The sequence below is a fragment of the Pseudophryne corroboree genome, chromosome 7 (assembly GCF_028390025.1).
Source record: "Pseudophryne corroboree isolate aPseCor3 chromosome 7, aPseCor3.hap2, whole genome shotgun sequence".
NCBI classification, from domain to species: Eukaryota; Metazoa; Chordata; class Amphibia; order Anura; family Myobatrachidae; genus Pseudophryne; species Pseudophryne corroboree.
The window spans coordinates 418,166,491-418,182,351 of NC_086450.1; the positions used below are offsets into that span (position 1 = coordinate 418,166,491).

At 48.9% G+C, this 15,861-nt stretch overlaps 1 protein-coding gene across 6 annotated transcripts in view; it reads right to left on the reverse strand.

The window, feature by feature from the left end:
* Positions 1 to 15,861, reverse strand: part of LOC134945472 (dynein axonemal assembly factor 8-like) — a 318,655-nt gene that overhangs the window by 41,672 nt on the left and 261,122 nt on the right. For all 6 annotated transcript variants that reach the window (XM_063934780.1, XM_063934779.1, XM_063934778.1 and 3 more), the window contains one exon: positions 14,177 to 14,273. In XM_063934780.1, coding sequence (XP_063790850.1) covers positions 14,177 to 14,273 — 97 coding nt within the window. The remainder of the gene's footprint in view (positions 1 to 14,176; positions 14,274 to 15,861) is intronic.

Sequence of the window (15,861 nt, forward strand, 5' to 3'; positions counted from 1 at the left end):
CCACCTGTGGACGTCGGCCCCTCATACTACCCTCATGGAGTCTGTTTCTGATCGTTTGAGTAGACACATGCACATTTGTGGCTTGCTGGAGGTCATTTTGCAGGGCTCTGGCAGTGTTCCTCCTGTTCCTCCTTGCACAAAGGCGGAGGTAGCGGTCCTGCTGCTGGGTTGTTGCCCTCCTACGGCCTCCTCCACGTCTCCTGATGTACTGGCCTGTCTCCTGGTAGCGCCTCCATGCTCTGGACACTAAAACCTTCTTGCCACAGCTCACATTGATGTGCCATCCTGGATGAGCTGCACTACCTGAGCCACTTGTGTGGGTAGACTCCGTCTCATGCTACCACTAGAGTGAAAGCACCGCCAGCTTTCAAAGGTGACCAAAACATCAGCCAGAAAGCATAGGAGCTGAGAAGTGGTCTGTGGTCACCACCTGCAGAACAACTCCTTTATTGGGGGTGTCTTGCTAATTGCCTATAATTTCCACCTGTTGTCTATTCCATTTGCACCACAGCATGTGAAATTGATTGTCAATCAGTGTTGCTTCCTAAGTGGACAGTTTGATTTCACAGAAGTGTGATTGACTTGGAGTTACATTGTGTTGTTTAAGTGTTCCCTTTATTTTTTTGAGCAGTATATATATATATATATATATATATATATATATATATACACCACAACAGTGGAAGTACGCCACAGGGGTAAAGGGTATAGGGAAACCCGACAAAATTGACTAATCAGCCCCACTGACCGTTACTGAATATTATACATATATTTAGAAAGAGGTACACTGTTCCAATTTCACATATTTCTTAAAAAGCATTATAAAAGATCACAAATTTGATCTGCATAATAAGACAATGTCCATAAGACAACAGTATCCGTAATATAATAGAGTCTACTTCTCCCGTCCACTGGTTAGGCAGATCTAGGAGTCACAATTGTAAGAAATAATCCAATTTATTACGTCTCTCGTTGAGACTTCATCAGGGGCAAATCTTCGTATGAAATAGTGAGTTAGGTCTCAATTGTACAGATGTATCTAATAGGTATTCATTGAGCCAGTTAGGGTAACATATGAATCCACATTAATATCACCTAACTCGTAGATAGAAAAGAAAAAAATGCAACAGATAATTGGTCAATCGGGCTTGATAGAAGCTTCTCAGGCGTGAAATCTGCCCTTGGTAGCTGCTAAGCAAGCCAAGCAAGAGGACGCAGTACACTAATGGGGCTTGTTTGTGGCAGAAAAGTGATCAAACAGCTCAAAAAACTAAACAAAAAAATTCTGTCTACTTTTTGTGTGTCAACCATTTCCATGTCGACCATTTCTACTGTTTACCTATTCTATGTCGACCTTTTGACCCTGTTTACCTAATGCATGTCTACCATTAGTGGTAGACCTATTGACTGTAGACCTTTTTAGTGTAGATCTAATAATCCCCTCCCCCCCCCCAGAAACATGGTAAGGTGGTCATCATCTCACGTAGAGCTCGTCATGATAGGCCAAGCATAAACTCTAGTAACGCGTTTCACAGTCAATGTCGTGATTCATGTGATCCCTGCTGTAAGTTTGATCCAGCTGTCATGGGATCCGTACAATCAGGTGTAACGTCTCCCAACCATGGTGAAGCGGAGTTTGTTGTTATCAGCGATTGAATTAATGTATTCTAAGGTGAACAGTTCTCCTCACTGATCAGTACTCCCCCAGCTCAATGGCCCTAGTGCACAACTGTGTAAAACTGACATCAAAGAAAGGGCCAGATGGCAAATACTCAGCCCATAGGATTTGTATCAGACCAGCCCATGGGGTTATTAAATGACTAATCCCATACAGTGTTACAATAAAGTGTCTCCTTTCCATCATCTATCTCCCAGGGATTGCAACGCTGGGAACACATTTTCTGAAGCTGCAGCATTGCTGTGCTCCATCACGGACACTATGGACCAGGCAGAGAGCATGCACTTTCCTATAGGTCAGCAGGGTCGCACCCCCCCATATTCGGCTCCCTAACAAAATATGCCAGGGGGGCCTGTAACCTGAAGCTCTGAAATGCTGCAGCCCTGGGAGAAAATTGCCCTTGTACAGTACACAGTTCCTAGACCCTTTATACCGGCATCAGTCACATGACCACCAGCATCCAGACCGCTGGGATGCCGAATGCATCCCTTCCTAACAGGTGTGATTGCTAAGACACAGGCAAGTGACATCAGAAAACAGCATTTGTGCTGCAGGCCCTATGATTTTCTTTTAGCTATATACAGTGCCTTGCTAAAATATTAGGTTTTGCTCAAGAATATCCCTGTATTTAGCACCATCCATCTCTCCATCGACTCAAAACAGTTTACCAGTCCCTGCTGCTGAAAAACATCCCCACAGCATGATGCTGCCACCACCATGTTTCACTGTGGGGATGGTGTTCTTGTGGTGATGGGATGTGCTGGGTTTGTGTCAGACATAGTGTTTTCCTTGGTGGCCAAAAAGTTAAATTTTAGTCTCATCTGACCAGAGCACCTTCCTCCATACATTTGGGGAGTCGTCCACATGCCTTTTGGCAAACTCAAAAACGTGCCTTCTCATTTTTAACACTAAGTAATGTTTTTTTTCTGGCCACGCTTCCATAAAGCCCAGCTCTATGGAGTGTACGGCTTATTGTGGTCACGTGCAGATACACCAGTCTCTGCTGTGGAACTCTGCAGCTCCTTCAGGGTTACCTCTGGTCTCTGTGCTGCCTCTCTGATTAATGCCCTCCTTGCCCGGTCTGTGAGTTTTGGTGGCCGGCCCTCTCTTGACAGGTTTGTTGTGGTACCATGTTCTTTCCATTTGAAGATGATGGATTTGATGGTGCTCCAGGGATCATCAAAGATATGGATATTTTTTTTTTTTAAACCCAACCCTGTCTTGTACTTCTCAACAACTTTGTCCCTGACTTGTTTGGAGAGCTCCTTGGTCTTCATGGTGTGATGCCTCTTGCTTAGTGGTGTTGCAGCCTCTGGGGCCTTTCAGAAAAGGTGTGTTTATACTGACAGATCATGTGACACTTAGATTGCACACAGGCAGCTTCATTTCACTAATTATGTGACTTCTGAAGGTAATTGGTTGCACCAGAGCTTTTGAGGGGCTTTATAGTGAGTGAATACATATGCACATGCCAATTTTAAAATTTTTATTTATAACAATTATTTTTTATATAAACTTTTCTCATTTCACTTCACCAACCCCAAGGGGGGTGTAAAAAGCCAAGGGGGGTGAATACTTTAGCAAGGCACTGTAAGTACATTACAGGCCAGCACTAACTGTTACTGAATGATTATGGGCCTAATTCAGACAGGATAGCAGCATCTAATTTTTTCTCTAATGGGCAAAACCATGGTGGACATTCCGAGTTGATCGCTAGCTGCATCCGTTCGCCGTGCAGCGATGAGGCAAAAAAACAGCACTTATGCGCATGCGTATGTGACGCAATGCGCACGCGCGATGCACTTTTACAACAAACAATGTAGTTTCACACAGGGTCTAGCGAAGCTTTTCAGTCGCACTGCTGGTCGCAGAGTGATTGACATGAAGTGGGAGTTTCTGGGCGTCAACTGACCGTTTTCAGGGAGTGTTCGCAAAAAACGCAGGCGTGCCAGGAAAAACGCAGGCGTAGCCGGGCGAACGCAGGGCGTGTTTGTGACGTCAAAACAGGAACTGAACAGTCTGCAGTCATCGCAAGCGCTGAGTAGGTATTGAGCTACTCTAAAACTGCACAAAACGAGATTTATGGTAAGAACATACCGTTGTTAAATCTCTTTCTGCGAGGTACACTGGGCTCCACAAGGAATTACATCGGGTGTAGAGTAGGATCTTGATCCGAGGCACCAACAGGCTCAAAGCTTTAACCTTCTTCCCAAGATGCATAGCGCCGCCTCCTATATCACCCCGCCTCCGTGCACAGGAGCTCAGTTTCGGTAACCAGCCCAAAGCAGTAGCAGGTACCAGAGACGACAACCGCTCGTAGCCAAGTACACCACACACTCACCACCACCGGGGAGGGTGTCAGTGGCTATGCCAATACCAACCCAAAAAAGCTAAGTGCGTCAGAGTGGGCGCCTGGTGGAGCCCAGTGTACCTCGCAGAAAGAGATTTAACAACGGTAAGTTCTTACCATAAATCTCGTTTTCTGCTGCGGGGTACACTGGGCTCCACAAGGAATTACATCGGGGATGTACCAAAGCAGTTCCTCACAGAAGGGGACAGACTGTAGTGGGCACAAGAACCCGGCGTCCAAAGGAAGCATCCTGGAAAGCGGCGGTATCGAAGGCATAGAACCTTATAAATGTGTTCCCTGAGGACCACACAGCCGCTCTGTACAATTGTTCAAGGGTCGCACCATGGTGGGCCGCCCAAGAAGGTCCAACCGACCGAGTAGAATGGGCCTTAATGGTAGCAGGAGCTGGACGACCAGCCTGTACATAAGCATGTGCAATCACCATTCTAATCCATCTGGCCAAAGTCTGCTTGAAAGCAGGCCAGCCACGTTTGTGAAAACCAAACAATACGAAAAGAGAATCAGATTTCCTTACGGAGGAAGTTCTCTTCACATAGATACAGAGAGCCCATACCACATCCAAAGACCGTTCTTTGGGAGACAACTCAGGAGAATTAAAGGCCGGAACCACAATCTCCTGGTTAAGGTGGAAAGGAGACACCACCTTAGGCAAATAACCTGGCCGCGTTCTAAGAACCGCCCAGTCACGGTGAAAAATTCAAATAGGGAGACTTGCAGGATAAGGCACCCAAGTCCGAGACCCTTCTAGCCGAAGCAATAGCCAGCAAGAATAGGACCTTAAGGGGAAGCCACTTAAGGTCAGCAGAGGCAAGAAGAGGCTCAAACGGAGACACTTGCAAGGCCTCCAAAACCACCGACAAGTCCCAAGAGGCCACAGGCGGCACATAAGGAGGCTGAATCGGCAACACACCCTGAGTGAATGTATGTACATCAGGTAGGGTGGCAATCTTTCTCTGAAACCAAACCGACAAGGCAGAGATGTGAACCTTGATGGAGGCCAGACGCAAGCCTATGTCTAGGCCCTGTTGTAGGAAGGTCAACAGCTTGGCCATGCTAAACTTGAAAACGTCATGATTGTGAGACGCACACCAAGTAAAGTAAACAATCCAGACCCTATGATAAATCCGAGCAGAAGCCGGCTTACGGGCCTTTAACATAGTATGAACAACCGCCTCAGAAAAACCCTTGGCCCTCAGGAAGGAAGCCTCAAGAGCCATGCCGTCAAAGCCAGACGGGCCAAGTCCTGGTAAACACAAGGGCCCTGAACTAGGAGGACTGGACGTTGTGGAAGTAGAATGGACAATCTAGCGAGAGGCCCTGTAGATCAGAGAACCAGTGCCAACGCTGGAACTAGCAGAAGTAGTTTTCCTCTTGCTTGAACTTCCGTATTACTCTGGGCAGGAGTGACACCGGAGGGAACACGTACGGCAGCCGAAAGTTCCATGGGATTGACAGAGCATCCATGAACGCTGCTTGAGGGTTCCTTGTCCTTGCTCCGAAGACCGGAACGATGTGATTGTGTCGAGACGCCATCAGGTCCACATCTGGGAGGCTTCACGTGTGCACAAGAAGTTGAAACACCTCCGGATGGAGGCTCCACTCTCCTGCGTGTACGCCCTGACGACTGAGATAGTCCGCTTCCCAGTTCAGGGCACCCGGACTGAACACTGCGGATATGTGGCCGGCAGATGGCGCTCCGCCCACTGAAGAATCCGCGATACTTCCCTCATTGCCATGCGGCTTCGAGTGCCGCCTTGATGAATTATGTACGCCACCATGTCCGACTGTACTTGAATAGGTCTGTTCTGTATTAGATGCTGGGCCATTGCCAACGCGTTGAACATTGCCCGCAGTTCCAGAATAATTATAGGGAGTAGAGACGACTCCTTGGTCCACCGACCCTGAAGAGAGTACTGTTCCAACACCGTGCCCCAACCTCTCAGACTGGCATCCGTCGCCAGCAGGACCCAGCTGGATATCCAGAAGGGAAGGCCCCTCTAAAACGTTGGTCCTGAAGCCACCAGCTCAGTGACAGACAGACCTCCGGAGACAAGGAGATCATGTGAGATCTGAACCGGTGAAGCAGGCCATCCCACTTGGTCAGAATTAACATCTGAGAATGGAAATTGAGCATACTCCACCATGTTGAAAGCCGACACCATGAGACCTAGCACTTGCATTGCCGAATGTATCGACACTTGCGGACGAGATAGGAAGCATCGAATCCTGTCCTGAAGCTTCAGGACTTTCTCCCGAGACAAGAACAACCGTTGGTTGTGAGTGTCCAATAACGCTCCCAGATGTAACATGCTCCGAGCAGGAACCAGGGAGGATTTCTTCCAGTTGATCAGCCACCCGTGGGCTTTCATGCACTGGACCGTCAAACCGGGATGACACAGGAGAAGTTCTGGGGTATTTGTCAGAATCAACAAATCGTCCAAGTATGGTAGGATCCTGACCCCTTGACGGCGGAGTGTAGCCATCATGACCGCCATTACTTTGGTGAAAACTCGGGGAGCCGTTGTCAAACCAAAGGGAAACGCACTAAATTGGTAATGAAGGTTGCCAACCACAAACCTCAGGTACTGCTGATGAGACAATGCGATAGGAATATGCAGGTAGGCATCCTGTATGTCCAGGGACACCATATAGTCCCCAGGCTCCATGGCCAGAACAATACAGCGCAGAGTTTCCATACGAAACTTGGAGACCCGCATATGCTTGTTCAAGGACTCCAGATTAAGAATGGGCCGCGAGGACCCGTTCGGTTTCGGGACTAGAAACAGCGGTGAATAGTACCCCTTGCCTCTCTGAGCCAGAGGCACCTGTACTACCACTCCTGTGGTCAGGAGGGAATGTACCACCGAATACAGAGTGTTTGCCTTTGTAGGGTCCAAAGGAACATCTGTCAGGCAAAATCGATGAGGGGGACAATTCCTGAAGGGTACGGCGTAACCTCGAGTGACGACTTCCCTTACCCAGGCATCTGAAGTGGTCTTCAACCATTCCTGGGCAAAACCTAGAAGTCGGTCCCCCACCCTGGGATCCCCCAGAGGGAGTCCCGCCCCGTCATGCGGAAGCTTGTCAGTTGTGGAAGCAGGCTGACGGGCAGCCCAGGCTCTTTTCGGTCTAGGCTTGGCGGGTCTAGAAGCACGAGCTTGCTTCGGGTACGCCTGACCATTGCTTTACCGGGAGGACGAAAGGGCCGAGGGAAAATACTTTTAGCCTTCTGTGCGGAAGGAGCCGTACTAGGTAGGCAAGCTGTTTTAGCAGTAGCAAGATCAGCCACCATCTTATTGAGGTCTTCTCCAAAGAGAATGTCTCCCTTGAAAGGAAGCACCTCCAGGGTTTTCTTGGAATCCATACCCACCGACCAGGATCTCAACCAAAGGATACATCTGGCCAAGACGGACGTAATAGTAGCCCGGCCGCCAACACCTCCTAAAAGGTACAGAGAAGCCGTGGTAATATACGAGAGACATTGTCGAGCATGCTCAGACACGTCGGAAGGCTGCTCCGCCTCTAGCCTCTGAGCCCACGCCTCAACAGTTTCAGCAGCCCAAGTTGTTGCAATGGTTGGCCTATGCACAGCCCCCGGTAGGGTGTAAATCGCATTAAAACAACCCTCCACACGTCTATCCATCAATTCCTTCAGAGAGGTGACGCTAGTTACTAGCAGAGCAGAAGAAACTACCATACGCGCCACATGAGAATCTACAGGGGGAGGAGTTTCCCAATTTCTTACATAGCTCCGCAGGGAGAGGATAGCGAGCCAACAGTCTCTTATGCGGTGTGGATTCCGTTCCCGGATTAACCCATGAGTCCTGACGTATGTCAGCCAGGAGTTGAGAATGAGGTAAACCTATCCGGCTTTTTAGTGACAGCCTCAGGCTCAGAAACATCAGACACCTGAGGAATGAGCCTAAATGCGTCAATCAAATACGGGACATCCACCAATAATTTCCCTTCCCCATCAGAAACAACTGTGCCAGTGTCTGTGGGATCAGTAAATGTACCATCCTCCTCAGAGGAAGCGTCTGGGATAGCAGTGGATAGGGAGGAGGTAATGGCTCGTTTAGAAGACGACAGTCTTAGGCGGGCGAGGGTGACACTTAGATTTAGTCAGTGACCAGTTCAAATGCTGTAACTGAGTGGAGATTTGATCTGCCCATGGCGGGTTAATAGCAGGGACCATAAACTGCTGCATCGGCACAGGTGGTCCCACAGGGGGTGCCAATCTAGTTACAAGCGTGTTTAACAGAGTGGAAAAACGTAGCCCAAGGTGGGCCCGGTGAAGCCCCAGGTGCTACCGAACCACTGGGGGGTAAGGAACCCCCTGAACCAGAACTCTCAGCTGCTAAATTATCCTCCATGCAGTCAGTGGCTTCACTACCACGCAGTGTGGGAAAGGCCCCAACGTCGTTGCCACGTGTAGTAGACATAACAATGCGCACAGTGGGGGTCATTCCGAGTTGTTCGCTCGCAAGCTGCTATTAGCAGCTTTGCACACGCTAAGCCGCCGCCTACTGGGAGTGAATCTTAGCTTATCAAAATTGCGAACGAAAGATTAGCAGAATTGCGAATAGACAGTTCTTAGCAGTTTCTGAGTAGCTCCAGACTTACTCGGCATCTGCGATCAGTTCAGTCAGTGTCGTTCCTGGTTTGACGTCACAAACACACCCAGCGTTCGCCCAGACACTCCTCCGTTTCTCCAGCCACTCCCGCGTTTTTCCCAGAAACGGTAGCGTTTTTTCACACACACCCATAAAACGGCCAGTTTCCGCCCAGAAACACCCACTTCCTGTCAATCACACTACGATCACCAGAACGAAGAAAAAACCTTGCAATGCTGTGAGTAAAATACCTAACTGCATAGCAAATTTACTTGGCGCAGTCGCACTGCGGACATTGCGCATGCGCATTAGCGACTAATCGCTCCGTTGCGAGAAAAAAATAACGAGCGAACAACTCGGAATGACCCCCAGTAATGGGCAACCCGGTACAAAAAGATATTTTTTAGCAGCACTATACCTAGTAAGAACTCTCAGAGAAACAGCCGAAGCTGGCACAGACCGATGGTTCAATAGGAATAGAACACATGGTGACTATAATTCACAAGTAAAAAATACTCCAGTAGCATATCTTGTGAAACAAACCTATATTATCAAAGAAAACCTGAAACACGTGGCCCCCACAGGTATAGTAATATAGGAATAGCACGCTGAGTGAAATACCCTGCAATAAGGCAACCACGCAGCAGCTATATGCACACACACACACACACACGTATATAGTCACAAACGTACCATGCAGAAATTATGGAGGTCATTCAGAGTTGTTCGCTCGTAAAAAAATTTCGCTACGGAGCGATTAGTCGCAAACTGCGCATGCGCATTGTACGCAGCGCGCCTGCGCCAAGTAAATTAGCACAAAAGTTTGGTATTTTACTCACCGTGTAACAAAGTTTTTTCATCGCTCTGCTGATCGTAGTGTGATTGACAGGAAGTGGGTGTTTCTGGGCGGAAACTGGCCGTTTTATGGGAGTGTGCGGAAAAACGCAGGCGTGCTAGTTGAAAACGCAGGAGTGTCTGCAGAAAAGGGGGAGTGGCTGGGCGAACGCTGGGTGTGTTTGCGACGTCAAACCAGGAACGAAAAGGACAGAGCTCGTCGCACTGGCAGAGTAAGCCTGGAGCTACTCAGAAACTGCGGGGTAATCGTTACGAGAAAATTAGCGAACCCTTCGTTAGCAAATCTGCTATGCTAAAATACACTCCCAGTAGGCGTAGGCTTAGCGTGTGCAATGCTGCTAAAAGCAGCTAATGAGCGAACAACTCGGAATCACCCCCAATGTACCATAAACTGCATTAGACTAGCAATACAAAGTAATACTCAGTATGGCTATATGTTAGGACAATAGATATAACAAACTCAGTAAACACTGGATGTATATCACAGGGTGTTTGTACCACACAACCCTGACGGTATGCACTCTTTCTTAACTAACACAGTCACAGTGACAGGTAGAATAAATGTCCTGTAGGAAGCACAGCACTGGCAGTCAGGCGGTTCCACAGAGGAGGATTTGCCGCAGCAGTCCTAGAAACAGCTCAGCTGGCCGCTGGTCAGGAGTGAGGGAGAGATATGCAGCTCCAGGGCAGGAACATTGTAGAAATGGTGCCCTGGGGCTGGGGGGGGGGGGGGGGGGGGGCCTCAGGTCCGGCCTGCTCCCCCTGCTGGCATCCCCACCGGGCGTGCGGGCAGTAAAGAAAGTGGGGGAGTAATGGTACAACGTCCCCCCTGACCTGTGCCCATATAGAATCACCCTGGTGGAACATCAGCTCAGTAATCTGCGTCCACGCCAGCGCGCGTGCAGCCCGCCTACTGCGGACGCGCGGGATCGTGGTGCAAAGTGCGGCACAGAAGCCCCTTACCTCCCCCTTGTCAGCGGCCCCGCGATCCGGGAGATGGCGGCGTGTGTGTGACTCACGTGAGGACAGAGGAAGAAGCCGACGTCTCAGCTGTAGTGACCCGGCAACCGCGGCGTGGGAGTATACAGCGCCGCTGGGGGTGATGGAGCTGCAGCAGAGACGTCGATCAGCCCTTAGTAAAGTCCTCTTCTGATTTCTTTAAAGTTTATGCTAAGAATAGGCTGCCTGGAGCAGCCCCCTGTTAAGTGACCTGCTACTGCAGGCACCAACTACAAACTGAGCTCCTGTGCACGGAGGCGGGGTGATATAGGAGGCGGCGCTATGCATCTTGGGAAGAAGGTCAAAGCTTTGAGCCTGTTGGTGCCTCGGATCAAGATCCTACTCTACACCCCGATGTAATTCCTTGTGGAGCCCAGTGTACCCCGCAGCAGAAAAATAATTTGCCGCCGCTCTGCGATCCTTTCGTTCGCACTTCTGCTAAGCTAAAATACACTACCAGTGGGAGGCGGCATAGCGTTTGCACGGCTGCTAAAAACTGCTAGCGAGCGAACAACTCGGAATGACCACCAATATACAGTGCAGGTGAGGCACATGTACCATGTGCAGAGAGAGTTACATTTGGGTGGGGTGTGTTTAAACTGAAATCTAAATTACTGAAAAAATAAAGTAGCCAGTATTTACCCTGCACAGAAACAAAATAATCCACCCAAATCTAACTCTCTCTGCACGTTATATCTGCCCCACCTGCAGTGCACACGGTTTTGCCCATTAGAGAAAGATTTTACTGCCGCCATCATGTCAGAATTACGCCCTATGCTGGTGGAACTGAAGCTGGACATACTGTTACTGATTGCATTTATTGAAACTGCATATATTCATAACCAATGTATAATTAATGACAAGCATATAATATCACTTGCTTTTATTTGATCTCAGAACACTGAACTCCACAATGTGAGACGCACAAGTTTTAATTATACCAGTTCCACATCTGTCCCCCAATCGCACTGGGTAAGCCTAGCCCCAAGACATACAAAATACAGCGAGGCGCAGAGTCCTGCATTATTCGTGACACACAAACACAATTCCACTAATCCGCTTGGTATACACAACCCATTTAACATTAGCCAGGATTAGTTGGGGCATTTGACTGAAAAACCCAGACATGTCTGCAAAGTGAAAGGGCCTGGGACAATTCATCCAACGTTGGGCTGTGAGCGGAAAGGGTTAATGAGAAAGCGTGGCGAGTCTTGAGGCCGTCTGATGGTAGCGGATATGTAGAACAGCTGTGTTCTTGTGTAGAGACGCTGACACAATCGTGCGTCATAAGCAGGGCACACGTGTGACTGTGTATGTGACTTGCATTTTCCATACACTTAAGAGGATAAGCGCCAAGTCTTTGTCACGGATATATCCGATGGGCTTTACTGTTAACCCTGAGAGTGACAGTGGACTCCATTTACAAGTCCGCTTGCTGCTCAGTGTGCAAAGCCTTGCTCTTGCGCCAATCTGCTTAGAAGTTCTGCCCAGCGTACGTTGAAATGAACAGCCCAGCTCTCATGAGACGCATGCCTAGGGGCACAGTTTTCACAAATGTGCGCGTCACATCAAAGATGAAGGGGTATAGGTACTAAGCGACGCTGTATCTGGCCGCGGGATTTAAACTAGCAATAATATTAAATGCAAAACCAAAAATGTTTGGCGTGTAATAATAATAATATTGCAGTTTTATATCCTGCAGCCGGAACCAACAATGGGGCACTTAGTAAATGTACCCCCAACCTTCTGCCATCTTAGAACCATTCCTGACATTAAATATTCACATTTTTCTCCTAAAATAATGCCTGGCTTATATTGCTTAAAGGTGCAAAATTTGTCCCATGCAAAGTATACAACTATTCTTCAGTGCTGAGTGCAAACATCTAGCAAGCTTCAGGTCCTCCACAATTACCAACACCTTGCTTTACCATCCCAAACCCTTTGGCGGAAATCTAAGGCTGGGAATATACCTGAGCGACCCACCAGCCGACTGATTGGTAAGCCATACTAACCGACAGCTCGATATATCTGGGCAGACATCACAACTGGGCAGGTATTTACATTGACAGTGGTGATGTAATTGTCGGCCATTCCCGCAGCCAAATAACCGGCCGGTCGGCCGAGCACACATGCAATGCACCAATATTTCTGCATGATAGATCAGCATTAGCTGTGCTGCAAGGACGACCTGATATGTCTGTGAACGGGTGGTATTCATGTGACCGCCGGTCTGCTGACCGACAGTCACATGACCTCCTCCACCATCCCGCCGGGTCAGTATCCCGATGGTCGGCATGCCGACCAACAGGGACTATTTCCACTCGTGGGTGTCCACGACACCCATAGAGTAAGAATAGAACCAGTGGCGACCGCAGGTCGCCACCGAGCCCGCAGCGTGGCGAGCGCAGCTAGCCCGCAAGGGGCTTGCTGCACTCGCCCCTCCCCGCCGGGATCCCGGCGTCGGTATGCTGCCGGGATCCCGGCGTCGGTAAGCTGACCGGCGGTCAGGAGACCGCCGATCAGCCATACTACACCCCTGTGAACGAACTAAGCCATTCACAGTCATTGGCTGTACATACAAGTCGATGCACTAGCGATATATCGTTGGTTGACTGTACGAACGATATATCACATAGTGTGTGCCCACAGGTAAGCAGAATATTGACAGCATGCACATAAACATTAGTGTCATCAGAGAGGCTTCATGATTTCTTCATGGCTGCCAATCCCATTCCCACAATCAATTTATTTGTAAATTCTAATTTATCTATCATTCTCTACACCTGGGCCTAGGCATGCTCACAGCCAGGGATTCTGGGCGGGATGTACTAAAGGAAAAATGCAGTAAAATCCCCATTTTCGGGGGGTTTACAGCATTTTCAAATGTGCCAAGACCCCACCGCCGGTTTTTCTTTGGATGGCGATACCCTATAGAAGCCTATGGGCTTCTTATCGCCGGCCGCCGCAGACGCCGACCCCCCTCCCTCCTGGCATACCTTCCTCCAGGCAGCCCTTGTCCCGGAAGGTAATCTCCTCCTCTCACTAGCAACGCAGCCGGAAGTCCTTCCGGGTGCAGGGGGGAGGAGGAGGCGCCGGGGACAGCCTGCTGCTGCTTCCCGGCGTGCGGGCAGTGTGGAGACCCCTGGGAAGTGACGGATACCCCCTGCAGACCACCTCACAGGTATCGCGGGGGGCCTCCGTCCCCGCATTGCGATGTTGATCGCATTTGTTAGTACATATGCGATCAACATCGCTGCGATGAGAGGCGAGGGGCGGCGATGTACGTTAATATATCCTGCCCTCTGTGAGGAGAGGGACTATTTGGTGAACATGGCCTACAAGGGAAGTGCAGTCATTCCCCAAAATGGTGTAGCACCCGCTAACCTGCACCGTAGTCACAACTAGGTGTGGCCATGCCCCCTGAAAGTACCGGCCACAAAATATCTCATGGCGCCTGCCCCACCACAGCACACAAGCAATGCCATAACCCCTTGGTTCCAAAATAGGGTGGTGGTGGTGGTTGTGGTGGGGTTTCAATGTTGGGCCCCACATTTTAAATTTGCCTATTCAGCGGCATAACATCACCTTTAGTTTTGTGTTGCCTCTGCTGGTTACACCTCTCTCATGTGGGACTAACAGGTAGGCCATAGGGGAAATTACCTATACGCTGTGATTGTCCCTGCTGGCACAGGAGGGTCTTCCGTGTCTGCCGCTGCGTTCTGCTGCTGAACAAGACATCTTGTGTCAGTCTGGAGATCTAGAAACATAAAGGTGATAAAGTGTTTAGCGCACAGAGTATATATCTGTATATTTCTATCTCCCTGCACTTCTTAGGCACTGGAGCATCCTGTAATTCCTCACTCTCCTGGCCTCTGTAGGATTAAGGACATCGTGACTCTAGAACAGATAATACTGGGCAAGGGATTCTGATGCTCTTGACTCCCCCCCCTGCAAATAATTTGTTTGTAGATCAGCAATTGGCCCCAGGAAGTGTCACACCAGCGAAGTAAGCCAAGGCATCAGATTACAGCTCTCTGCTGCGGTCCCTGCAATATGGGTCTTTCTCAGCTACCACACACATGATGTGCTAGCACTGACTGATACATACTTACTGGACAGCGCTGAAAAGCAGCCGCGTTGCCAAGAGCACCCACACTATCATTTCTGTATTGCGGTGGTCATTCCGAGTTGATCGCTCGCCAGCAGTTTTTATTATTTAGCAGCCGTGCAAACGCTATGCCGCTGCCCACTGGGAGTGTATTTTAGCTTAGCAGAAGTGCGAACGAAAGGATCGCAGAGCGGCGGCAAACTTTTTTTGTGCAGTTTTAAAGTAGCTCAAAACCTACTCAGCGCTTGCGATCACTTCAGTCTGTTCAGTTCCTGTTTTGACGTCACGAACACGCCCTGCGTTCGCCCAGCCATGCCTGCATTATTCCTGGCACGCCTGCGTTTTTCCGAACACTCCCTGAAAACGGTCAGTTGACACCCAGAAACGCCCTCTTCCTGTCAATCACTCTGCGGCCAGGAGTGCGACTGAAAAGCTTTGCTAGGCCTTGTGTGAAACTACATCGTTCGTTGCAATAGTACGACGCACGTGCGCAGAAGTGCCATTTTTTTGCCTCATCGCTGCAGAACGAACGAAAGCAGCTAGCGAACAACTCGGAATGACCACCAGCATTCTAGCAAATAAAAGAATCTGGTTGCTAAGGTAAACTCCTCCACTTGTCGGTTTTAAAATCTTTAGTAAATGTGCATGAAGTTTCCCACTGAGTTATAGGTGAAGGACATTTGAATGTACATGTATCCAGCAGACCAACACTAAGCGATTAGTTAACGCATGTCACACACGTCGATTAGCAGAGTCCCATAAGAAAATTGGTAATAGCTTTATGAATATGAAAAACCTCATCTAAGCAGTTTCAGCATATAAATAATTGCTTTTTGCATATTAATACATATTTTAAGCATTAAAATGTATAAGAACACAGCTGGGCATTAATCACAGGTACACAGTGTATGGTGGCAGGAAACGATATTCATTGTAAATGTAACACATATAATGCCTAGCGCGCCTCCCCCTGCGCACTCATCACTTCCCGATAAATTCAGGACAACCAAAAATACCAACATACGCCTTGTTCTTTCATGATAGCTATTTTGGGCAAAAGTCTCATGGTATGTTTCGAAAAGCTGTGCTGTCTGCCTGGTATCCCAAATCCCAGCCAAATCTTCTAGTGTTGTGTTAACACTTCCTTCCGTTCCATTTGTGACAGAATTCAGTGAGTTACGAATGTCCTGCCACTGATTTGTGGCTGTGAATGTAGGCGCTGATTTCGCGTTAGCAG